This window comes from Pteropus alecto, unplaced genomic scaffold (assembly GCF_000325575.1).
Source record: "Pteropus alecto unplaced genomic scaffold, ASM32557v1 scaffold306, whole genome shotgun sequence".
Taxonomy (NCBI): domain Eukaryota; kingdom Metazoa; phylum Chordata; class Mammalia; order Chiroptera; family Pteropodidae; genus Pteropus; species Pteropus alecto.
In genome coordinates, this window is record NW_006437748.1 from 47,202 (window position 1) to 74,764 (window position 27,563).

The 27,563-nt window shown below is 31.4% G+C and overlaps 1 protein-coding gene across 1 annotated transcript in view; it reads right to left on the reverse strand.

The window, feature by feature from the left end:
- Positions 1–27,563, reverse strand: part of LOC102885755 (protocadherin-15) — a gene marked incomplete at its 3' end in the record, with an annotated part of 563,452 nt that overhangs the window by 45,988 nt on the left and 489,901 nt on the right. Inside the window, exons 25-26 of the mRNA XM_015591761.1 lie at positions 10,594–10,703; positions 6,986–7,126 (exon numbers count right to left, since the gene is read on the reverse strand). Of these exons, the coding sequence (XP_015447247.1) occupies positions 6,986–7,126; positions 10,594–10,703 (251 nt within the window). The remainder of the gene's footprint in view (positions 1–6,985; positions 7,127–10,593; positions 10,704–27,563) is intronic.

Genomic DNA, 27,563 nt, shown 5'->3' on the forward strand with positions numbered 1-27,563 from the left:
GGGTCAGACCGGTGTTTAAAGAGACATCATCCATGGGACACTTTCAGCACTGGAGTATTCTCCTTCAGCAAATTGATTTTTGCCTTTGCTGCAGCCTCCGTCCCACTCAGCTGCTCAGTAGGGGCAGCCTCATGTTCTCGCCCCGTCCTACCTTCTGCCGTTGCAAGATGATTTATTAGATTTCTCCCTAGTTGTATGGCTTGTTCATCTAGATCCCAAGTGATTTTCCTTGGCGTGTGTTCTTTGTTTCTGTCACAACTTTGATTTGGCTGCCAGAGGGATGAACAGAGCCTATATCATCCACGCCATTCTCCCCCGCTGTGCCCTCACCTTACCTTTTGGAAAAATTGCTCTTTAAAAATGCTTTCTGTTAACTTGGACTATTTTATTCACAATTCATTTATTCACCTCATCATGTATTTATTATTTTGCCCCCTACTTCTAAATATGATTAATGGAGTTTAAAAGATAAAAGCCAGTAGTTAGGAAAGGGAAAAAGTATATCTAGAAGCCCTGGAATAATAAAAAAAAAAAAATGCAGTCCAGTGAAAACTTAATCCTAAACTTAGTAATAGCTAACACAGTGTGAAAAATCAGAAGGCTACATAGTTCCCATTCTTTCAAACTCATCGACTGTGAAACAATTCCAGTGATTCAATAAATATTTCAAATATCCTTTGGTTAAAGTTTGCATTTAGATATCTGAGCAAATTTATCAAGGTGACAATGTAATATTTCAATCTTCCAGTGTCCTCCTTCATTACAAACAGACCGAGATTTTGATACTAAAATATTGGGAGACAGTAAACCTTGGGCCTTTTATAGTTCTATACATCTTTCTGAGTGTGCCAAAGTGGCAATGCCCTGACCATTTTTCACCTGGGACACAGGACTGTCTATGCAGCTGGCAGTTCTGAAAAGTGAGATACTATTTGTAGGAATGTATCACGTAGTCCAGCAATTTACCTGATCCCCATTTGACAAACACTTGGTTATGCTTGCTATACAGCAGCAGAATCTCTAAGTATAGAGTTCTTTTGTGGTGTACTCCACTCATGAGCAGGTTTTATCTGGCCCTACAATTTGCCTGTGAAGTTTGAGGCTTAGAGAGCTGCATCACTATGCTGATCACTATGCTGATACACCTGCTAGTATTTTTGTTGTGATAAAGTCCTTCATTTCTGCCCAAGATTCTTTTATTTTTTATCAAGATCTATGGACATTTAGAGGGCTAGATTATTAACCTGTATAGTTATTTCTGTGGAAATTCTACTGCTTCTAGGTCTCCTCCTCACTATCAAATTTATTTAAGTAGGAAAATATAGCATCAAACCAAAACTCCACAAAAAACATCTACAATTAAATAAAGCAATAAGCTAACTTCCAAATCATAGAATGTGAATGGTCGTGGAAAACAAATGACATAAACAAAATCTCTATTATATCAGCAAGTATGATGACAAATACTTTTAAGGATGTTCAGGGAAGAATAAGAATTTCTGTTGGTTGTGGGAGCCAGTGAACCTCAAGGTTGACCAGCTGCACAAAATGAAAAGTTACTAAGCTAATATGAAAGCAGTAGCAGGACAAAAGTCCACACACACTAAGGTGAAAACACTGAGAGCAGAATATAAATTGAGCAGGACAAACACAATAGGGCAAAAAAGAAAAAGAAAAACAGAAAAGAAAATTTCTCCCATTAAAGTGGGAGCATAGAAAAAAGCAAGTGGATTTCTAAAAGTAAAAGGATATATATTTTGAACACTTTACAAAAATAACTAAAACAGGTATTCTAGAGCTGTGAATTAGAAAAGCTACCCTAGCACACCTTCCTTTTTTAAGAGTATAAATAGGCTAATTTTATTTAGTCATGAGTGATGGAAAAGGATCATGGTCAAAGTCACAAAGTAAAAAGAAAAAGCAAGAAAAATAATGGCTGTAAGAAAATGATGTCATTTTTTAAAAAGATAAAAACTGTACCTTCCTGTTTTGAAACAAGCTAATTTATCTAACAAAGAGAAGTTATAAAAAAAAACACATCAGAATTAGAAAAAAATCATAAATAAAAAATTTAAATCTAAATGCAATGAATAAATTAGTTTAGACAGAAAGTAATATAAAAAGAGATTCATCACTTATATAATAAGAGTCTCCTAAGATGAAAAACAAATTAAGAAAACAGAGAAAATCATAAAATATAGAATTCAAGGAAACTTTCCTGAAATAGTACTTGAATGGATATATCATATTTATGCAGAAAAGCCAACAGGTAGGTATAGTAAATAAATTATTGGACTTTAAAAAATGTAAACTCTTTGAAAACTAGAAATAAATCCAACACTCATTGAAAAAGGAAACCAGTTTATAGTTATACTTTTTGACCTTAATGCTTTGTAGAAGAAAATGGGGTTATATATTTAAGTCAAAGAAAAAAATATGAGTCAAGGCTCATAAAAAATATCTAGCCAAACAGATTCAATTATAAGGGCCTCCAATAAACTCTAAATAATGCATACGAACATAGCAAATGCTGATCCCATGAGCCTGCTCTGAGGAGTCTACTAGAGCACAAGATACAAATAACTATATGACTGATTATATTATCAATATTAACAGTGATAAAACAATGTTACTTCAAATTAGATGTGCAGGAAAGGTAGAGGTGAAGCAGAAGCATTGCTCACAGTAGAAAATATACAAAAATAGCCAAGAGAAAATAAAAAAGGATTCTAAGCATATTATATAAAGTAAAAGTAAGAATAAGAACAAGAGTCAGCAAACTACAGTCCCTTGGTCAAGTGTGGCCCACACTTGTTTTAGTAAGTAAAATTTTATTGGAGCACAGTCACATCCATTTGTTTACCTACTGGAGTCCAGCCCATCCTTTTGTTTGCATATTGTCTCTTTCTCCTTTTAAACTACAACCTCAGAATCTAGATTGCTCATAAAACCAAATCTATATCTCAGTAGTCACATTTGGAGTATGAAAGTGAATCAACTTATTATTTTGAAGTCCAGTGACTTAAAAGAAAGAAACATACTTTTTTTCCCTACCTTTACTATGGGAGCAGGACCTCAGGGTTACCAATTATTTGATATGGAGAAGTTCTTTTTTATAGAAATATTTTAGTAAATAAACACAGTATAAATGAAAGGAATTAATAGGTAGGAAATGACTATTGGTGGATGCTATTATCACACAAGGAGAGTCAAAGGGATTTGATGTATCCCCTTAAAGAAACAGTGCATACACTAGTCCCCCCTTATCTCCGGTTTCACTTTTCATGGTTTCAGTTATCATCATCTGAAAATATGACATGGAAAATTTCAGACATAAGTAATTCAATTAACAATTCATAAGTTTCAAATTGCACGCTGTTCTGAGTAGCATGATAAAATCTCTCTTCTATCCCACTTAGGACGTGAATCAAACCTTCGTGCAGTGTTTCCACGCTGATTCACTCTCTACACATTAGTCACTTAGTAGCCCTGTGGATTTTCAGATCAACCTCCCTAGTATTGTGGTGCTTGTGTTCAAGTTACCCTTTTTTAATTAATGATGGCCCCAGAGTGCAAGAGTAGTGATGCTAGCAAATTAGATATGCCAAAGAGAAGCCATAAAGTGCTTTCTTTAAGTAAAAAAGTAAAAGTTCCCCACTTCATAATGAAAGAAAACAAACTGTATGCTAAAATCTACAGTAAGAACAAATCTCCTATCCATGAAATTGTGAAGAAGGAAAAAGAAATTTGTCTTAGTTTTGCTATGTTGCACCTCAAACTGAAAGTTATGGCCACAGTGCAGGACAAATGTTTAGTTAAGATGGGAAAGACATTACATTTGTGGGCAGAAGACATGAACCGAAAATGTGTTCCAATTGACAGCAATGTGTTGCACCAGAAAACACTGAGGCTATATGAAGGCATCAGCAAGAGATCTCCTGAAATGAGTAACCACAGTCACATAACTTTTATTATATTGTTATAATTGTTCTTTTTATTATTAGTTTTTCTTATTACTCTCTTACTGTGCTAATTTATGAATTAAACTTTATCAGAGATATAGATGTATAGGAAAGGAACATAGTACATTCAGGGTTAAGTATTATCTGAGGTTTCAGGCAACTACAAAGGGTCTTGGAAAGTAGGATAAGGAGGACTTATGATTTATTTCTAAAAACAACAACAACAAAAACCTGGATCTAATCAGGACTCCAGATCTAACTACTGATTTATAGGAAATAGAGAAGACAGAGAAAAAAATGAAATGAGCCACTGAACATATAGTCATCAATATCTAGACTTCAGAAATCTGGTTTTTTGAACAAGGTGAATAAAAAGAAGTGACAGTGCTGAAGCCTATAGATTAAAAAAGACTTAAAAGACCTACTGACCAATTGCAATATATGGACCTTATTTAAATTCTGATGTGAATAAAATTTTAATATAAATATGACAGGATACTTGTTGATATTAAAGAATTTTTGTTAATTTGGGACAAGTAACAAATGTATTGTAATTAAGTTTTAAGAGTCCTTATATTTAAGAGATACATATTAAAATATTTACAGATGAAATATTGTCTCTGCTCTGCTTCAAAATAATGGAATGAGGGAGCAATTGGAAGTATAGAAAAAATGATTTCCCAGGACTCAATAATGTTGAAGCTGGATAGTTAATATGTGGAAGTTCAGTGTAACAGTATCTGTAATTTTATTTATATTTAAGATGTTCTGTATTAAAATATTAAAGTGTTTTAAATTCTGCTGATGTCAAATTTTGGAAATGAGTTCTAAATTTTTCTATTTTAATTATTAATTTTTATTTAAATATTAAATTCACTTACAGCATAGTTGTAAAACTCATTTTGCAAATGACTTCATTAATAACTTCTTGGTAAGGCATCACAATAATACTTCTTTAATGAATTGAATTTATTCTGTTTATTATCTTTATTCATACGATATGTGGTAGAGCTAAATACCATAGGGCAGCTAATTCTGAAGAAAGGATGAACTTTTAAACAATTAATTAATTAACCTCAATTTACATAATGATCTTATTTGCATAGCTAATGGATTAGGAATTGATTATAGGCCATTAACAGTCATTAATAAATAAAACTGTGTTAGAAACACAAATCTGTATTTCACATTGAAGAGGCAAAGGTTAGTCATGAAATGTTAGTAAAATATTCAAGAATCAGGCATTAAACTAATATTTAGGGTTTAGGATTCTTGAATTTCTGAGAGGATAATGCATGTATTTGCTATTCTGTCTCTCCTCTACATACATAATGGGGCACATAAAGGCCTACATGTGTGTATTAGGTAAACTGTTATTATCCTTAGATTTACACTCAAATTACAGTCATGAGAGCTAGTTGTGTTATATTCATATATGAGAACTATATATATTTTGATTCCTAGAAATCAGAGCTATTTTGTAAAAAATACCAAGTTCTACAACCTAATATTTACCAAAATTTTCTTTTTAAATTTAACTACTCATTTGTTTCAAAGGAAGGTGACAAATATAGTTTTTGATGAACTTTTACATTTATTTTTATTTGCAATAAGGGAGTTTACATAATGTAAATTAGATCTACCCTAACCTTTTGATGCCTTAGATTTTATAAAAAATATAAATGCCTGAAGTTTAAAGATTTTAAAAACTCAAAGAACTGGTGTGTTATTTTTAAACAATTTAATTATGCAAGTGATGTTTAATCATGCAAGACAACTTAATCCCTTTAATTCTAAAGGCGCACTGTGTATAATCTGATTTTTTTCAACAGATTTTATTGTACCTATGCAACCTTCAACGCTAGATCAGCAAGTGAGATTTGAAGTAAAGGAAAAGAGAGATTTATTTTTAATGATTATTAATTGACCTGAGACGGGAAATTTTACAATTCCTCTTCTGCCGTTTACTCCCACCTTACTCTCCTTTCTCTTCCCGTGGCACTCACATGCATGTGTACACTTGCTCTGGCTCTCTTCTTTTTCCTTTTGCCCCTTCTAAAAATGCTGATTGATGTAGTGTTGTGATAGGATGTCCAGGAATGGACCCCAGAGTAAAAGGTAAATGTTTCAGATCCTGTTTCCCACTTCATGCTTTCTCTGAGCCTCTATTCTACTAATGGTTAAAGTAAATTTGGCTTTCTTAGTTCTCCTAGATTCTAAAAAAGTTGGTGTGATTGTTAAAAAAAAAAATGGATTGCTTAAGTGCAAAGGAGTATTACCTCAATGAATGGAAAAAAGATAGCGTTTATCCCATTATTGGTAATATCTCACAGAATCTGTGCTGGGCCACTTCAGAAATTGGCTTTTACTTGCTTTTCAGTGTGGTTAAAGTATATCAAACTGAAATGTTGAAGAAAGATTTTAGAGTTAAAAACTGAGACTGAATCTTCAACTTTTCATTTACTGACAAGTGTCATTTTTAGAAAATCATTTAACCTTTTCTTATCATGTCTTTGTAAAGTGAAGGTAATGATTTTCATTTCCTAGAAATGGGAGTGAATTAAATATAATGCGACATATACATGTTGATAAATGTTAGTCACTAATTTTAACATGTGTTTTCCTCATTTCTAAGAAAAGATATAAGTACCAGAAACTGCACAATTCAGGGAATGTCTAGCAGTCATCCACTCATTAACAATATACTACATCCCAGAGAGTTAGCCCGTACCTCACAGCAGAATGAGAATAAAGTTTATTATCTAACATACTCAAAAAATGAGTGTTCTCTACAAGATTACAAAAAAAGTCTGGAAATAGTGTGTTAATGTCTTGACATTTCAGGAATATGAAATCCTCTCAGCGTTGCCAGCTATCAAAAATTAAAATAAATGGGAAAACATCTCTGAGTGTTCATGATCTTCTTACATTCTTCATTGAGAACTTTTAGACATATGTATTTCTTTAGGCGATGAGCAGAACACCATTGATTTATTGAAAAACCCTTAAATAACGTAACTTACTTTTCGAAGGAACTCGGAGATTGGCGAGGACCACTTCCAGGGAGTCAGCTTGGACTCGAAGCACATAACTTGTCCTTGTTTCATAGTCCAAAGGGGCATTCACATAGATAACACCCGTGATGTTATTAATTCCAAACTTATCTGGAATTAAAATATGATTTCTTGGTCATTTTCTTTATACTACAAGGAAAAATAATTCTCTTTAAAAGGCACTGTGATTTAAAAAACACCTATTTATAATAAGGGTAATGCATAAAAGTAATAAGATGATGGCTTTTGGAAACTATGTTCCAGAAATGATCAACATCAGTGTTATCCTAAGTACATGCCTTGAAATTCCAGTGTTCTTTTTTTTTTTTTTTGAGATTCTCCTTAAAATTAATGTTTCTGTAAGAAATTACATTTGGGAGCAATGCATATTATACTTCTCACCATGGATTCAGATGGCCCTCTACTGTATGAAATACCTTCAGAAATTCTGTTTTAAAGAAACTCATACAATTTTGTTGTATGAGTACCTCTGAGTAGGTGCCCCTTCCCCCAAATAAATATTTAAAGAAAACCTACTATCCTAATTCATTGGGTGATGTCTTTATTACTCAGATTTAGTGTTTTTTCTTGCTGAAAGATGTGAGGTGGTTTATTGTACAACAAAGTATGGTACTTTATAATCTTATTAGATTATTATACTTTTTATGATGTAATGCATCTTATTATCCTGTATATTCTGCTATGAACACTTGAGGAAAAAACAGATAATTTTATATGTTGGTTATTTCAAAAACATGATTTATTATTTTAAATGTTCATTTTTTAAAAATAAATTTGCTCATATATAATTGAGTGAAGAGCGGGGCGCATTGGTATATTTTATAATATCCTACTTCTTGCATTCCTGGTATCTTTTCTTCACTTCAGTTTTCTCCACAGCATTTATTACTACCCAAATGTTATATATTTATCAGTTTAATAATTTTTATTGTCTTTCTCTTCTTATTGGATGGTAAAATTCTGTGAGGGCAAGGATCTATTTTTTTCATTGCTCTAGCCTTCATGGCTGGGAGAATACTTGGTATGTAATAGATGCTCAATGAACATTTGTTAAGTAAATTAACAAATATTTGTTGAATAAATTGATAAATAAATGAATTGATTGCAAAAAATAGTCATTGTGAGTGAAAGAGGGTAATATCTTTGAAGAAGAGAACTGATAGAATCCCAGAAAGAAAGCATCAGAATAGCCTTTCAGTCAGAATCACCATCTTCCAGTAATTCATTCAAATGAGCAACACAAGGGGAAAGAGAAAAAGCACCCACTATATGTTCTCTAGTCCTTTCAGAAAACATGGAATTGTTCCTTTCGGCCACATACATGCGAATCTACAAGAAAGGTGATATTGTAGACATCAAGGGAATGGGCACTGTTCAAAAAGGATGCCCCACAAATGTTATCATGGAAAAACTGGAAGAATTTACAATGTTATCCAGCATGCAGTTGGCATTGATGCAAACAAACAACTTAAAAGCAAGATTCTTGCCAAGAGAATTAATGTACGTATTGAGCATATCAAGCACTCTAAGAATGGAGATTGCTTCCTAAAATGTGTGAAGGAAAATGATCAAAAAAAGAAGGAAGCCAAAGAGAAAGGCACCTATGTTCAGCTGATGTGCCAGCCTGCTCCACCCAGAGAAGCACACTTTGTGACAATGAATGGAAAGGAGCCTGAGCTGCTGGAGCCCATTCCCTATTAATTCATGGCATGATAGGTTTAAAAAAAATAAAATAAAAGATTTCTGAGTAGGTGTCACTTTACTCAAATAAATATTTAAAGAAAACCTACTGTCCTAATTCATTGGGTGATGTCTTTATTATTCAGATTTAATGTTTTTTCTTGATAAAAGATGTGAGGTGGTTTACTATGTATCAAAGTATTGTCCATTGATTAGGAAACTACATCTGTTGAATTACAGTTAAGCTCAGAGAAGTTTGACCATTCATAATTGTACTATAAATAGTTGTATTTTAAGGATTAGGAACTTGCCTTTGAAGCCTGCTTCTTAAGAATAGATTGTTTAAAGTCCTCCGTTCTTTGTGAGTTACGTTTGCTTCCACCTTTCATGGCACATGACTCAGAAAATAATAGTGTTTGCGATCATTTGGACTAGAATATCTTTTTTATTTCAACCAAGGGTAGACATTTATATATAGCAGTTAACATGATGCATGGCATTCTAAATACTTTACATAATTTACTCAAAAATCTTGGAGTAAGTAGTGTTTTATTCATATTACATAAAGGAAGCTGAGGAATGGTTAACTTGCTCAAGGTTACAGGTATGCAAAGATTCAAGTCCAGGCAGTCTGGCTCCATAATCAGGTCTCAATCCCTAGTGTTATATTGCCTCATATCAATGGAAAAATTTTAAAACTGTATAGTTTGAGCACAGTTAGATTCTTCAGTTGCTTCCTGGATATTTTTACTTTGATGAGGCACATATCTTAAATTCAACGTAGTCAAAAAGGAGTTGATCACATCCCATCCTAGCTGCCTTCAGTTTTCTGTTATATATAGTATCTGTTTATTTGAAATAAAAACCTTGTCTTCTTGTATTCTCTTACCACTAAAAAAAGTACCAGTAAAAAACGTATCAGAACAGATTGAGAAATCACAAATTCAGTCAGATGTTGGAAGTCTAAGGAAAAAGGATGTTTAGTAATCTTTAGAGAGGAAGCACAGTAGCACAGTAGAAACAAAGAAAGCAATAAGAAAAGTATGATGTTGAACTCTTGCTTCAGGGGCAGCAATTTCTTATAATGGTTGATTGTTGAAATACTTGAAAAAGGCCTTTATAATTTCTTTGCAAAGTCTTTTAACAGAATTAACATTCATTCATTTATCACATATTTAATAAAATATATATTAACTATTTTTTGACTATCAATATTATGCTAGGCCATTCAGCTTATCAAAAGGGAAAAACTGAGGACAACTAAGCTGTAGATAATAGGTGAAACAAAGAATGCGTGAGAAGGACTTAGCTCTGGATTTATTTCTAGAGGCTCACAAACCATTTTATTCTCAGTGAACCATGATAAGTAGACAAAACTTAAATGATTTACTTACAATTGCTAATTGTGTGTCTAATTTAACTGTTTGACTTTTTTTAATTTAACTGTTTAACTAATTTAACTTTTATAATGGACGTGGCTCTTTGGACATTCATAATTATGATTTAAAGTTTCTTCAGGTTTATCTAAGGTAAACATGGAATATAGGTCTTGGATGGTACAGAACAGTGAAAAGAAATTCCTATAAGGTAATAATTATGACTAAAAGATGAAAATATGATGCATTCATTTTGAAGAAATGTCATTAAAATATCCCTATATGAGGAAGAGAAGGCTTCCAGAATTGAATATTTAGTATTTCCTAGGGGGTAATTATAACTGAATTTTTAGTCAGATTCAGCACATAGTTACTATTTATATTTGTTAGACACATTTTTGTTAGAAATATAGAGTAAACAATAACTCAACCTGAAATTAATTTCAAATCCAAGTTGACTAGTTTATGGTGAAAATACCAACTGAATAAACATCTACTCACCCTCTTCATTTCCTGAAACAATGGAATACACAATACTCTGATTGATGGCTGCAGCAGAAATTACACCAACTGTAGTCTCTCTGGTTGCAAGTTCACTTACTGGAGGAGGCCTGCAGGTTTAGAGAAAATTAGTAATTTTTTATTGTCCATTTTGCCATGATGGAATGCTGAGTTTAATAATAAAATGTGTTACTTTATGTGTGTGCTTATTTGAATAACAGTATTTTCTGAAGGTTTAAAAGATATACTTCATTAAGACTCCAGTCCTAAAAAACTATGTTCAAAATCATGCAAATACTCCTTTAAGAATATCTTGTCACCTGTATTGTTTTTAATTTAAAATGCAACACACTACTCTACTACTTTATTATCTGCCAAATATCATACAAAACTTTTTACTTGTCTCTAAAGCACCTTCTGGACTGAAAACAACAGATGGATGAAATTTGCTACCTCAACTTGTTAAAGTTGCTATTGTGTAGCTGATGTTATCATATTTAAGTACATGGCTTCCAAATGTTTCTTTCTAGTCCTTACTTATGCTTTACCGTAAAGCTCTAACTATACTAAAAGTATTTGAATAGGTGGCATCACAAAATTCATATTTATTTCAAATTCAATTTTTTACTTAATTGTAGTTACATTATGTACCCAATGTCATGCTATTTACTTAATTTCAAAAATATATTTTTAATAACACATTATTTCAATCTCAAAATCTCAATTTCATTATATAATATTGGTCACTAGCTATCATAACTTCATATTCAAAAATGAATGCAAATAATCTTACTTTTATAATTCACAGGTATTTATATTATCCAGCTTCAATAGATTTAGAAGGTTACTAAACACAAAATTTTAACAATGTCCCTGAGCCTTTTTCTAGTCTAGTCAACCTATCTAACTTATATGCTTTCTAAAACTCTTTAGCTACTTTTTCCAAACTGATAAGATTAATCCTATTGTTATTTTTCATATGGTCTTTTTCTTTTAATACTTACTTTTCTAATACTACCCTTCACTTTTATCTTCATTTTCTCAGTTTTCTTAGATTGCACTGGGCAATTATATCATGCCTTCATTGAAACCTTTTACAACAAATACTGAGACACAAATATAGACAGGAAAATTAATTACATACAACCTTTCATAAACATCTTGTCCAAATTGCTATGTTCTTTGGTGCTATAGTCTATATATATGATTGCCTAAGTGTGAAGTGATCTATCTTATTTATAGATGCTCCAGCACCTAATAGTGGTCCATATATTAACTATATGGTCAATAAATATAACTTAATTTACTCTCTTTATCATTTCTGTCTTCTTTTGTTAACAGTATTCAGATATTGCTTAGATAATCATACCTCCTCTATTCTCAGTCTAATTGGTTTGGGTAGGACTGACCCAATCTCTAGGATATATGGATAGACACGTTACCTATCTCTGGCCAAAGAGGACACCTTATCCCCTTTGCTCAGTGTTCATGTGTGATAAATTTCTCATACAAAGCCAATGAAAATCATGCCCAGAATTTTAATGTCAAACTATTGAGGGGCGGAGATATTTATTTGTTTTTTTGGGTTTTGGTTGTTTTTTGATCTAGGATTTTAATGTTTTTACCCTATTAGTAGGTTTTTATTGATAATAATACCAACACAAATGAAATAACTTAAGGTCGAAAATAGATCTCCTACACTTTGACTAATACTTTAAATGCTGCTATATTTCAAGCTAGGTAAACTCATCATGTCATTTATGGAAAAAAATAAATTCTCTTTTACTTTGCCTTTATCTAAGATTTCTATCACTTCCAATCAAAGAGTCCAAAATAATTTATGAAAAACATGTGTAGAAACTTCTTAAGGTATCTGAGATAACACAATTATATTCTATAAGCAATTTATTTAGTCATTGTCATAGTGTCAGCATACCGAACAAAGCATAATTTTGTTAACTTTGAACAAAAAATAATAGTAGTCTACCATGAAAAGGAAGGCACTTATAAAAGTGATACTAAGGTAGGTTGTGATGGACTGCTTTGCTCATAAATAGGTACAATGTATGACATTTTAGATTATAAAGAGACATTAAGACAATATGCTGTTTGTCACATTGCTTAGGGGTTGACCAGGTGATTGTGAAATAAAAACCTGAAAAGGGTTAAAATTAGAGAGCTATGTAAACACAAGTCTTTAAAAAGGCCCTCAATAATCTTCCCCTGCTGGTATTCAAACCCTTGAGTATTCCTCTCCTCTTGCATGAGGGCTATAGAGTGACTTGTTTCTAACCAATAGAAATTGGTACAGTAGATGGAATGTCACCTCCGTGATTATCTAACATATGATTATAGCTTATAACTTCATTTTTTCTAGTAGACTCTATTTCTTTTGCTGGATTTAATGAAGTGAATACATGGAATCGTCCACATGACGAGATATTGAAGGTGATGTCTGACCAATAGTCAGTGAGGAACTGAGGCTCTCAGTCCAGTATCCCACAAGTAACTGAGGCCTGCAGTCCAATATCCTACCCAAAACCACATGAGCTTGAAAGTGTATCCTTCTCTAGTCAGGTCTCAAACGAGCCCCTAGCAGTGGTCAACACCTCATTTCAAACCTGTATTAGACTATGAAACAGAGAACATAGGTGACTAATTTCTAACCTACAGAAACTTCAAGATGATATATCTGTTGTTTTAATTTACTATGTTTGTGTTAATATTATTATGCTGTAATTGATAGCTAATATACATGGCTTCAATAATAAGAGCAATGAATTATTAATTTATGACAGATCAAATTGCATGCAACTTAAGTGCAATACAAAAAAAACATGTTAGCATATTCTGGAATAATTTTCATAAACTAAATTTCTTTTTTGTAGAATTAGACATTGCTTAAATTGTTTACTTGTCTGTCTTGTTATTATGTGAGATAAGAGCTAAATTTTGTGTTTTCCATAGTTTATTTATCTTTATAAAGTACTGCAGCTAATGCACTTTCAGCTTTAACATAGAAAGATGCCATTTTTTATTTCAAACTTTAAAAATAATATTTTGTGTGTATTTTTGTACTATCTGGATACAAATGATTAATATCGGACAAATTAACTGGTATAATTTAAGAAAGAATTTAAATCCAATTCATATCACTAAAAGCATTTAAAATTCTATTTGTTAGTAAATGTTTAAAACAGATTTACTTCTAGACAAAATATTTCCTCATTAACCTTTGTCTTAATTGTTCCAACACACTTCTTCCTACCAGAATCAAAACACACCATAAAAATGCAATTTTCTCCAGGCTAGAATTAAATGAACCTCCATGATAATGAGCATTAAATTACAAAATTTTAATTCTTTTTTATTTATTGCCAGGCAGGACGTATTTTATTTTGTTTTATGCCCTGGAAAGTACCAATTACATGATTGGGGCAAATTACAGATTCCCTTTGGAGTTACATATAATTTAAATACAAAATGAAGCAAAAAGAAGTCAAGATCCATAAAATCAGATACCAGAGAGATTAGAAAGATAACAAAATTGAATAAAATGAACTGAACATAAATTAATAGGGAAAGTGGTGGAAGTAAAGAATTGAACGCTGCATGCTCTATTTAATAAGAGTAAGTACTGTGCAATAATGCAAGTCCGGCATGATTTTAAAGTGGAGAGTAAATTCAAATTTTGTGTGAATTCCATAAACTTTTACATTTGACAAGCAATGGAAGTTTTCTTTTTAAAGCATCGTCTGACTTGGTTTGATCTATGGGCTTGATCTATGAGCTGACTGCCAGTTTATAGGTCTTAGAAAACTATCTGAAAGGTATTTTCCAGGTCTACCATGCTGAGTCTGACAAAATGTGATTTATCATTTCCTCTTTTCTTTCTGTTGAGTACAATCAAAATCTATTGATTAAGTTCAGAAGCCAAAAATTATGGCCAAATAAAGCATTTCTCAAAATCTCAAAAGGCTTTTTAAAAAATCATCTTTCTCTTGCTATTAATTCATATAGTTATAATTCATCAACTTTATAATTAACCCTCTTCTAATTAACTTTTTAATACCTAATTCAAAACAGGTAGCTGTTGAGTGTCCGAAATGCGATAATTTTACTTTTTAAAGCTAGATTTGCTATCAATATAGTTGAGAAAAAACTTTTACAATAAAAGAAGCACTTGAAACAGATAAGGTTCAGTAATAGAACTATACAGCTTTCATGATGAAGCTTAAGAGTCAAGAGGTCAACTGGATTCCCACTATCCAGAATAGGACTCCTAAGATCATGCTAGAGGAAATGGTTATATCTTTAAGAGATATGGACCTAGAACACTGGAGAGAAAGATGGTTTCATATTTTAAAAATGCCTTCCAAAAAGGCCTTCACCAGAAGCTCTTTCTCAAGGCTTATCTAAGTTGGGTTTGATGCCCATGTTCTTACATATATACCTGATGTCAGCACTAGCTCCTATTTTTTTCCCCCCAAGAACAACACTTTGGGCTTTATTGGCCATTTTAAACAAATCCCACAAATTTTGACTGATATTTCAAAGTTATCTAAATTAATACTTAAATGAAGGCTAGCTAAAAATTAAGTTAAAAAACTCTCAGTTTTAATAGATATCTAATTTAAATTTTATTAGTTCACCATCTTACTATTTGCACTGTCCTCACAATCCCTAAATTTCACATGTAGAACAGTTGTATGTTTTTAAAGATTAATGAACTTTGTTTTTTAGAGTGGTTTGAAGTTTAAATAAAAATTGAGCAAAGTATAGAGCTCCATGTATATCAGTTACCTCCAGTTTCCCTTATTATTAATATCTTGCATTAATATGGTCCATTTGGTATAACTGATGAACCAGTATTGATACATTATTAACTGAAGTCCACATTTTACATGAGCTTTGTTATTTGTATTGTATATACTACTATGTTAGAACACACGTAAATGTCATATGTCCACCATTACAGTATCATACTGGGTAGTTTTGATGATGAAAAAACATCTCCTGTTCTTCATCTATTCATCCTTTCCATCTCCTGAATCCACCACCACTGATCTTTTTACTGTTTGTATACTTTTGTCTTTTCCAGAATGTAATAGTTTAAATCATATAGTATGTAGTATTTTTGGACTGGCTCCTTTTTTTAACAATATATCTTATTTTCCCCCATAGCTTTTTCTGGCTTGATACTTTTTATTGCTGAATCATATAACATTGTAAGGATTCACCACAAACAGCTGCATTTTAGTAAGAAGAAAATTGATCAAAATGACTAAGTCTTTTGTTTAGAAATAAATCTTTGCACATAAAATACAACCCAGGAAAGTTAACTGCTACAGAATTTATATATAAAATACTACCACATAATTTTATCATGGATGTATAAATTAATTCATAGATATCTGTTTAACATTTCAAATTGATTATATTTTGAAAATATAGACTTCAGTGAATCTCTCAATTAAATACTTTTTAACATCTTTGTCATCTGAATAATGACAGTACTAAAATAACTTTGTAATTTTCAAATGTTAAACCCAGTTTTTACATTTTACAAAAATGAAACAATTATTCTACAATTTAAAATCTACTTCATTGTTGGGTTCATGAAGTAACAATAAAAGTAAATGTTATATGTGTCACATAAAGCTTCTGATTATTTTAAATGCCATGCGGTTTAGTATATAAAAGTGTTTGCATATAGATGCTATAAAACTACACTGAGATTCAATCTGGCTCTATTACTTTCCTTCTACTGAGAAAAATCTAATTTATTTTGACATGTTAACATTCAATATATTTGCAAATCCGTACCAATTAAGAAACTGTTTTTATATCTACTATGAGGGAATTTAATGAAAATGGAAAGAAAAAAAAAAAACACCAACTAGAACGCCTATTATTTGTAACCTTGGAGTAAATTTATCAGGGTGACTTAATATTACATATTTAACTGAGAGAAACAGTTTCAAATAGACACAGAACAGAAAAGGGATACCAACTCTCTCAGAATTCTTAAGATGGATTATAGATAAGAAAATTAATAAAGGATCAAATGCTTAGACATGCTTTTTTCATCTTTTCCAAAGTGTGCTTACTATTGTTAAGAGTTTTGCTTCTATTCAGATCTATGAAGTGTCCTCATCTTGAAGACAAGAAAATTGAAGCCCTGGAGTTATAAATAATTCCTCAAGTTCAGAAAACTATATGAAAGCTATACCTGTAATTAAAGATGTCTATGTGTTTGTTTGTTTCATTTATTGTTCTCAGTAGAGTTTTTCTATTCTCTCTTAGTTATTGGTTCTTAAACTTTAAAACCATAAGAATTAGCCGAAGAACTTATTAAAATTTTCAGATTTTAGGAGATCATACTTAAAGATTCTGATTTAGTAGGTCCATGAGTCAGACCTAGGAATATCATTTGTAAAAGGTTACTTTTTCAATAGTTAAAGAGGCAACATTTACTATCTTTGTAGCAAGATTTTAGTAGCACCCTAAAAAGATAGAAAAGGTTATTTTCAGGTAAAGTCATCTCTCATATTGGACAATAAATCTAAATTAAAATAGAAAATCTTAGCAAACAAGTGATGCTTTCTGCATGTGAATTTATTTTATGTTATAGTAATAGTTTACAGATAGCTTTTTTTCATTCTTTAAAATCAAGACCAACAGTTCTCCCCAAACTATTGTACTTACTGATTAAAAATCCATAAGTCCAAACTTGTGTGGTTTATATAAGAATGATGGCAATGTTCCTCAGTGTATAGGGTAATTGTAAATATCTTGAATAATGAGATGTTAACTAGAACTGCTCATTCACCATTTACTTGGCAATTGTTATAAAATCGTTTACAGTTTTCATTGTATATAAACATGAATTTCTGGATTTTAAATTATTCTTTTCCTCTGTTTTTACATATCAGGAGGTAGAATGTTAGTCCTTTATAGTTCTTTACAAAATCAACTCTTTTTTATTCTTCAATATAAAGCAACTGAAAAAACATATTTTTAAATATAAACTGTATAAAATTTTTGCATTGTCATTTGTTATAAGACCAATTCTCATTAATGAGCAAAGGGTGAATTTTTTACTTTCATAGAGAACTGAGAAGATTATTTTCTTCATTCAGGGGATTTGAATTTTTAAAAACATATTAAGATACTTACATAGATAGTATTCTTATTTTGGATATGATGCATTAAGTTTGAATAATACTAACTTTTAGAAAAATATCAACTTGTTGAAGAGGTTAATAAAAATGTTAGGTACATTTGCCTCTTTTCCATATACAAAAATAAAAATTTTGAATTTGTTTTTATAGAAAATGCATTTTAAAATATATGAATCCTTAAAAATGAACATAAATGTGACATTAAATCATGCAAAATTTAATAATCAATGTTAATACATTTCCATTTTAAATAAGTACTAAAGGTATATTTATATTGCTAGCACATTTGTTTGGAAAAGTTGTAAACAACTGTCTTTAATAAAATTTTTGGTAAATTGTGTGTGATACTGCATTTCTCATTCAAAATCGATATTCACATTTAGATTCTGTGATCTATTTCAGATGTATTGACCTTTCCACGATATTTACCTCTAAAATAGATGACAAGTGAATCCCAGTGTGTATAAGTCTTAGTCCATTATCCTGAGAAGTAGAGCAATTGTCATTCTTCCTAATGCTAACTCGACCTACAAGAGTCCCTTTATTATAAAATAATGTTATGTATTTGAGTATTTGAATCACTGTTAGAATTTGATATTTCTGTTTGGATTAAATGAAAGGTATATAAAATGTATTTTCTGATTACGACAGTACAACTATTTTCCAAGAGATCTAAATGGATAATTGACTGAAAACCTCTCATCAGATAGGGACATATGGTAGCAATGAGAGTGTGCCTCACAAATCTCCAACTATATGAAGCACATTGATCCAAGGTCCCTTTTGAGGTCCTCTGAAGTCTATCACTGTGTTTATGTAAAGGTCATGCTTCCTAAAGGCTGCTTACATATAATGAAGGAGAAAAGAAGAGATGCTAAGGTAGATCCCTTTCTGGAAGACACACTCCATCTCGCTATGAATTGAGGACTCCCTGATCATCATGCAAAATCTCACTTAAATGACAGAGTAATCACTTAAAAGACATAGCAGTCTGGAATTGTTCTCTCTCTCTCTTTTTCACTTGGGGTCAGAAGGCATGTGGTTTGAAGAGTTTCCTAGCCTTACTCTACTTCCTCATCATTTCTTTCACACAGGAATATCACTTAAAAAAATATTTGCTTGTTAAATCTCATTTTGATATCTAACTGTTAGTGGACAGATTGGCACTAACACAGGACATTAGGAGATTAAAGTTAAAAAGTAGTATTAGTATTTCAAAATGCATTAATTAAATTCAAAGTATTCATAAACATTTATAAAAAGAGTTTGAGGGAAAATAAAAATGAAGAAATTTAAAAGATATTAATATAGAACTTTAATATATATTAAAATAGGTATTAATACCTATTGATATGTTATAATGAAAATAAATAAATTGAATAGATTTAATATATATTAATGTATGTGGAGACAAAAAATAAATGAGAAAATCTGTAGGGTTATAGTATACCATTATTGAAACATTATTACAGTATAGAAGAGTGCCATATGTCATAAGATATTTTAAACTAGCATGAGAAACTCCAAGTAATATTTTTCTTAGGTCAGCAACTACATGGTTGCTATCACTCTTTTCCTCCACGTCAGTGGCAGACACTACAAGGTATAGAGAGTTCTCTTTCCCACTAAGCCCAATCTTTGTCAAGATACCTTCTAATAATTAATAGGAAAGCAATACTTGTCACTTCTGTCTTAACTAAAGAGTTTAGCTCAATTTCAATTGAAGAGTAGCAGAATATACCACCCTAAAATACAACAGAAGTTTAGGACACGCCACCTCAAAATATGCCACTTTGGTATATTGATTATTTTGAGCTGTAGGCACTTACAAAATAGTGCATTTAGGGATAGGTTTTCTCTTAACTCTCCTTATCTACCTAAAGACAGAGCCTCCCAAAGGAACTCATTTGTCATAGATTCTTTATCCCTAGGATCTACATCAGCTAGCAAAGAAAGATCACAGGAGAGCAGACTAGAAGTGAACACGACACCCAGACAAACTTTTTCACAAACTATCATATCTCCCATCTACTCATCTAAGAACACATTTATCTTTCCAAAAGCTATTTACTCTTCTAAGAAGTTTATATGCCCCCTTTCCCTTACCCTATTAAGATAATATTTAATCCTGAATTCTAAAGCCACCTCTTTGAGTTACTCATTTTTCCTAGGTATCTCCCATGTATACATAAAGTATACATGTTAATAAATTTGTGTTTGTTTTTCTCTTGTTAATATGTTTTTTATTAGAGTCTCAGCTAAGAACTCAGAAGGGTAAGGAAAATATTTTCCTCCCCTGCACTCTAAACAACAACAATAAGAAAACAATGCATTGCAGAGTTATCAAATGAGTTGTGGAGTCAGAGGGTGAAGAGCTGAAAGCATGTGATGACCATTTAAAAGAATAAATAGAGTAATAATTTGTAATAATAATCTCAGCACAAGAACTGACTTTTCAACTTTCACAGCTATCCAAATATTAAGTGGTGAATTCCTCACAACTGTAAGTTTTTAAAAAGAGACTAGTCAACATTGTGGTAAGAATATTAGAAAAATCAAGTATTAAATTATTATGCTGACTAAATAATCTCTATGGTATATTTCACCCATTATATGATATGATTCGAAGGACTGATTTTTGATGAGTAAGATTAACCTATTTTTCTCTACTTCCAGTGAATATCAAATTGAGAAAAATGGTTTAAATTAAGATATGAGATTGAATATAGATATAGAGAAACTTCTTACTTGCCTGAATGGTAATAACTTGAAAGTAATCCTTATTTATGTGAGGGAGGGGCTAATTCTTGAACTTAATTCATTGCAAATAAAAATTGAAGCCACTTGGAGATGATTTTGCAAAAGAAATGATATTTCAATAACAAAAGATAAAGAAAATGCCATTAACTCCGTAAGAAATTTGTTTCAAGAAAAGGGAGGAGAAAAAAAAAAAATAAATAATCATCTGGGTATGCAAACTCTAAGACACTGAAATTACTGATATTTCTTTATAAAAAGGAAAACTGAAAGAACAAAATAAAACAGGAATGATTCATTAAAATAAAAATTTGTTACGATTTTGAAATTGTATATTGTATGTATGCTTCTAAATAATATGAATGTTGTTTACAATTATATAAATAATTATACAGTCTAAAGAGTTATCTAGTTTTCAAAAGTTTTAAGGGGAACTCAGTGTGCCCTGGAAAATGTAGATGCTCATTTAATGACAGATAAAGCAAATGATGTCTTGATCCTTCATTTAACCTAATTAAATGACTCAAATAAAGATTGGTTAGAAGAGGTCATCAAATTAACAAAATGAGTCTGTTTCAACTATTGCAACTGCTATAGGGACCAAAGAGAATCAAGTGCATACTTATCTTAAGAATTACTGTAAACCAGGCCATTTTAAAGTAAACATATCTCTGTATGGGGCAAATTGCTTTCCCATTATGAGATTCCTCTTACCCTGAAAAATTTCTTGAAGCCAGACCATCAGGAAGCAACTTCAGTTCACAGGATTTGAGCAAAAACAAAAATCATATCTTTTCCTATACATATAAAATATTCCAATATTATAAATTATAAACAAGAAAAATAATATCAGAAATTTGTTCTAATCTTGACAAGCTAAATTAGTTTACTTAATTGTAAAATCCTTAAATAATTTTACAAAATTATTTGTTTATTTGTTTATTTTTCAAAGAACCATTAGCAGAAAGGAGGTTTTTAAATATGAAAACTGAGACATAATAATTAAGTATGTAAAATAAAGGTTGGTTTTCTGTTGTATTGCTACTTTTACTTTGGTAAGCTAACTTACTAATTATCTGTCACCAAAAAGTTAGTTGGCAATCCATTGGCTTTTTCCTTCAGTAAATATTAAAGTATTTATTATGCTGTTTATTATAATTTTAGAAAATATAATGACAGGCCCATTGCTATATTCCAGCTACCAAGCAAGGGTCAGTAGTTCACTGTTTAAATGTTTTTAATTTTATAAAAAGAATAATGGATTTTGTTTCTCTGTCTAGGTAAGACAGGTACATTGGAAAATGTTTTGCCAAATATTAAATGCCACTTCTTAAATCTTTTTGATAGCTTCTACAAAACTAGTTACATCTCATAACTTTCATTTGCTATATTTTATTTTTCACTTTCTTTTTCTTTTACTTTTATGATGAAGACATTTAAACTTTTCTAGAATACGGAGAAAGCAATTAATTGTAATCAAGTAGCCAAACTTTAGCTTGAAGTCCAGAAAGGTTTATATTGGAATATGTGATATCAATACTTGATAAGCTGAAATAACTTGAAATGATTTAAAACATCCAAAAATATTTGCTTTGAATTCAAAGAAAAAAAGTATTAATTCTCTTATTATTTTAAGAAGAAATGTATTCTATTTCCCTATTATATATTTTAAAATGTTTCTGTACTGTGACACCATTAGTTCATGGACCCAATATTATATATTCTTAATAGAAATCAACTTATTTTAGAATATCTACAGCAATTAAAATCTATAATGTGTCTAAAATTGCACGTTCAATGTGCTAGTTCTCCACAAAGACCATTTTACTTTTTCCTCAGTAACAGAGGTGAAACTTAAACAAAGCTGTCTAACAAGGAATAACATTCTTCTGCCTTTTCAAAGCCAAGTGTGGACATTTGCCTGGATTTTCAAGATAAAATGTGAGCTGATATAAAATTTGCAACTTTCACCTCACTTGGTTCAGAAAATCTCTGAATGTGGACTTCTGCCCCTTTCCCCTTTTCATGGACTGAAATGGCAATGATCGAAGTTATTTTGAAACAGAATACTAAAGATGGATGGCACTAAATTGACCTAAATCCCTGAATAGCTATGTGGAAGAACAGCATGCAGAAGACCACCATCAAGCTGAAATACTCATTTTAGACTATCACATGGCCCAACATACTTGTTTCCTTGTTCTTTAAACCATTGAAATTTAAGAGTTTCTTTTTACAGCAGCCTAACCTAACTAATAATTTTATTCTGAGTTTAAAGAGTTAATGACTGGCCATTTCAAAAATAAAGTAAGATAATTGGGTCAAGGGAGGGGTTTAGGTTAAGATTCCAGTTCAAAATTCTATAATAAATGAATACTTTAGAATCTCCCCTTAATACTTAGTCATATGTTGAAAAATAGTTTTTCCTAAGGAATTCAAAAGAGTCAGTATTAAAATTAAGACATTTCTGAGTTGTAAAAACTAAACCTCTGCTTACAGGGCTACTTATTCTGGATGACTACCCTCTATTTGTAACTCATGAGCATCCTCCTCTTGCATCCTACAAAGAACAGAAATCTTAAAATTTGTGTTCCCCACAATTTGATCACATGAAACAGAAGTTTTTCTACCTGAAACAATTTTGTAGGGGAAGTAAACTTTTACCTCTAACCTTTTAGGGGTTTTGGCTAGATTTAGGAATAAACTGACATCAGATTAATAGGAGACATCATACATAGTTATATAAATTTTACATGGCACAGGAGCCCTCATAAGGAAAGACCCAAAAGAATGAAAGAAACTACATCCTTTTATATTAAGTTGAACAGAGAGAGAGTTGTAGAAAATAAAGTATGTAGTGAGGCTAAAGGGAGATAAGAATTATTTTAACAAGGCCTGTTTGTATAGAATTCTCTTGGCTTTGACTTCCCGTTAAAGAATTTTTTTTCTCCTTGTGCAGGAAGGGCATCTTTCACATGGGAGTTTTTATCTCCTGTTTCCAGAAAGGAAAGAGGAGATTAAAATGCCCTTCTTACACTTGTTTTTTTAAGTGCTTTTCGCTCAAATAATCCTTATACCAAAGTGGCATAATTAGCTGTAACATATACTGCTATCCTTCAATTCCAACACACGAGATCATCCTGATAATCAGGGATTAATAACAGAGTTTGGCATCTTTGGAAGTTATGTGCATCCAGCTGAGGTAGGAAATGGATTTGAAAAATAAGAGAGGGAAGGAGATATGAAGCTTGCAGCAACCAATCACTCTAGTTTTTTCTTTTCTTTTCTTTTTTTTTCTTTTTTTCTGTTAAGGAAAGAGACTATGCTGGCCATCACAGCAATCTGAAATAGTGTAAGTATTCAAAGCTAGTAGTTGAATATATAAAATAACACATATATTCTATGAATGCTGTTTTAAAAATGACAAACTGGGAAATATTGCAATATAATTAGAAAAGTTTCTAAAATTATTATGTCATTAGTTGTTTTATACTGATAAAATAGACAAACTATGTTAGTTGAAATGGTACTAACATGATAGATAAGCTCGTAAATTTCTTGCTCACATAACGGTTCATTGAGGGCATTCCTAATTAGGTAGCTGTTCTACAAGCTATGATTCAGAGACCTATGCGGCTTTTATATCGTATTTCTACAATTGTCAACATAAGGCTTTCAAACTTGCCTGTTTGGTTTTTTGGGTTTTTTTTTTTTTTTTCCATTTCTTACATTTAACAGGGGAAAAGGTTAAGTCAGACCAGGAAATGAGTAATATGTCATTAGTTGTTTTATACTAATAAAATTTTGACAAACTATGTTAATTGAAATGGTACTAGCTAACAAGGTAGATAAGCCCCTAAATTTCTTGCTCATGTAACAGTTCATTGAAGTTGCTATTCGTCAAGCTGTGATTCAGAGGCCTAAGTTCCTTTTATATAGTATTTCTACAACTGTCAACATATGGCTCCCAAGGGTTCCTGGTATTTTGTTTGTTTGTTTGTTTGTCTGTTTTTGCCATTTGACACAACTAACAGGGGAAAAGTTTAAGGCAGTCCAGGAATTGATGCAGACCATATTGTTCCATATTTTATTGGCCAGAATTCAGTCACATGGCTCCATCTAGAAAGTGAAGCTAGGAAATGTAGTCTAACTGTATGCCCAGGAGTAAGAGGAAACCAATTAGGAGGCCCAAGTACTCTCTGCTAAGTACTTCTCTAAAAATCTTCAAAAGCTCAATAATTGATAAATGATAAAGTGATGACTGATGAATAAGACCAGCAAGTGAGGCATCTAGCAAGTCTAACTGTATGCCCAGGAGGATGAGGAAACCAATTAGGAGGCCTGGGAACTCTCTGCTATGTACTTCTAAAAATCTTTGAAAGCATTATAATTGATAAATGATAAAGAGATGATTGATGAAGAAGATAATCATCAGCCTTAGTTTTAATAGTTCGTTCCATGTTTTAGGTCAAATTTAAGGCTACAACCACATTTAGATTGTTATTCGCATTTATTGAAAAAGTAGTAACTTCTGCCAATACTTAATATGACCTTTTTATTAATCAAATTTCTGCATACCTTATAAAAAACAAAACAACCCTCTTCATTATCCAAGTACTACTGAATCCATTATGGCAATAGCTCATTCCATGTTTTAGGTGAAATTTAAGCCTACATACACATTTAGATTCAGTTATTTGCATTTATCCAAAAAGTAGTATCTTCTGCCAATACTTATTATGACTTTTTTATTATCTAAATTTCTGGATGCTTTATAGAAAACAAAACAATCCTGTTCATTATCCAAACACTACTGACTCTATTATGGCAATTCTATTGACTCTTAATGTAGGATTTTCTTTATAAAATGCAGGATGCAATGAGATTACCAAATGACCTTTATGTGTTAGAATAAGAAATGAACTAAGACAGTCAAGGAGCTATTTTCAATTGTTAGAAATGTTCTTCTAGAAGGTCAAAAATTCTTTCCCATGACTGCTATTAATTTTAGAACTGAATAGAATCTATTTGCAGTTAGTAGTTCTAGGCAGAGAAGGTAAGAAATGGTAAATTATTCACTATCAAGGCATTATTTGCAATTGTTAGAAATGTTCTTCTGGAAGGTCAAAAATTCTTCCTCATTTGGTTAATTTTAGAATCAAATAATTGGCTAGTTGTTTCTTCTCTAAGTTAACAACTTTATTAATAGAATCGATTTGCAGTTAATAGTTCTATGTAGAGAAAGTAAGAAATGGTACATTATTCATTTTAGAACTGAATAGAATCTATTTGCAGTTAGTAGTTCTAGGCAGAGAAGGTAAGAAATGGTAAATTATTCACTGAAAAAATTATTTTTAAAGGTGGCAGTAAATAAAGACAATTTTTTAAAAAGCAAGCTAAAGGATCAATGCTCTAATGAGATCTATAACCTTGGCTTTAGCGCCACAATGTTTAAGCCAAAAAAGTTAACAAGTAATATGATAGGGAAGACTGGAGGCATACTTCTAATATTTAAAAGGTGGTATTAAATAAGACAATTGAAAAAGAAAAAAAAAAGAAAGAAAGCTAAAGGAGCAAAGCCCTGATGAGATCTATGACCTTGGCCTTAGTGTCACAATATTTTAGCTAGAAATGTTAACGAGCAATATGCTAGGGAAGACTGGAGGCATACTTCTATTGACAAGTAAATGAGCTCTAATTCAAAGCCCAGAGAAAAGGCACACAATTGGTTGAGTTTATTTAAAGGAAAAGTGTTCTGCACCATGTTTTTCCTTCTCTTGAGGCTTCCAATGAATGACTAGACATGGGGCAAGAAGTTTTGGAGAACAAAGATGAGAATTTTATTGGGCTGAAACTGTGGGGAAGTTTTGGACTCACCTTAAATAGCAAGTACATTTTTTTGTGAGTATCTCCTAGATAAGTTGGTTAGAAACACAAGTGAGTTTTCATCCATCTAGGTTCTTGAGAAGACCAAAATAAAGACATTTAAGGAAGTTCTCAAAAAGTAGAAAACTGTATGTTTCATAGCAAAGAATTGGAGTACACAGGTTACCATGTCAACAAAAAGGAAGGCTTTTGATAATAATATACATAATGAAGAAAACAGCCCTTTACAGTACATTGACCAATAATTCTTATTGTTTTAAGTATAGTTTATATCTCAATGTCTTACATATGTGTTATGTAGGATTTTCTGCTATATTTATATTACAAATTTAATTTAGTACTTAGATATTATAAGGACAACATTTTATGAAAGGAGAAAACTAGTTGGTTGAGAGTAGTAAATGTTCCCAGATGCATCACTTACCTCCTCCTTCAGTATCTTAGACCCTGCTCTAACTTAAAATTTTTAGGTAGTTTTTAGAAATTATCAGAGGAATGAAATCTAAATTCCAGAATATGATAAAGTGGTCTATTATATGAAATCTTCATTTTTCTTGAGCCTCAGTTAGTATTGTTGTATAATTTCCATTTTAGCTCTAGATAGACTAAATTACTAAAATATTCTGGAATCGATATATTCTCCTATATTCCTTATTTATACTTCTAAATATGCTGAGTCTGGCGTGAAACATCCTTCCATATTTTTGTGGAGTGTCTAAACTCTACTTTCCTTCAAAATACAGTTCAAAACTATGCTGATCATGTTCAGACAGTAAGATGTTTCTCCAACATGCTTCCTCACTATTGTGAGCTTCTATTATTGTGTTTCACTACATATTGTATTTTTCATATAGTTCGTTGTTTCCACCCATGTTTGAAAACCTCTGGAAAGCAATGACTGGCTGCCTTTTAATGATATGTCCAGAACAAGTAAATCATAAATATACGCTAAATAATGAATCTCCCTCAAAAGTTTATGAGAAAATTATCTCCTGTGAGCCCTAACATACTAATAAAAGTAAACTAATGTTTTAACTTGGAGGCAAAAATAAAACAATCATGAAAGAAAATTATACTATATTTTCAGAGGAGCATTATAAATCTTTCTATCATTTATATCTAATTATGAAGCGATCCTAAAAT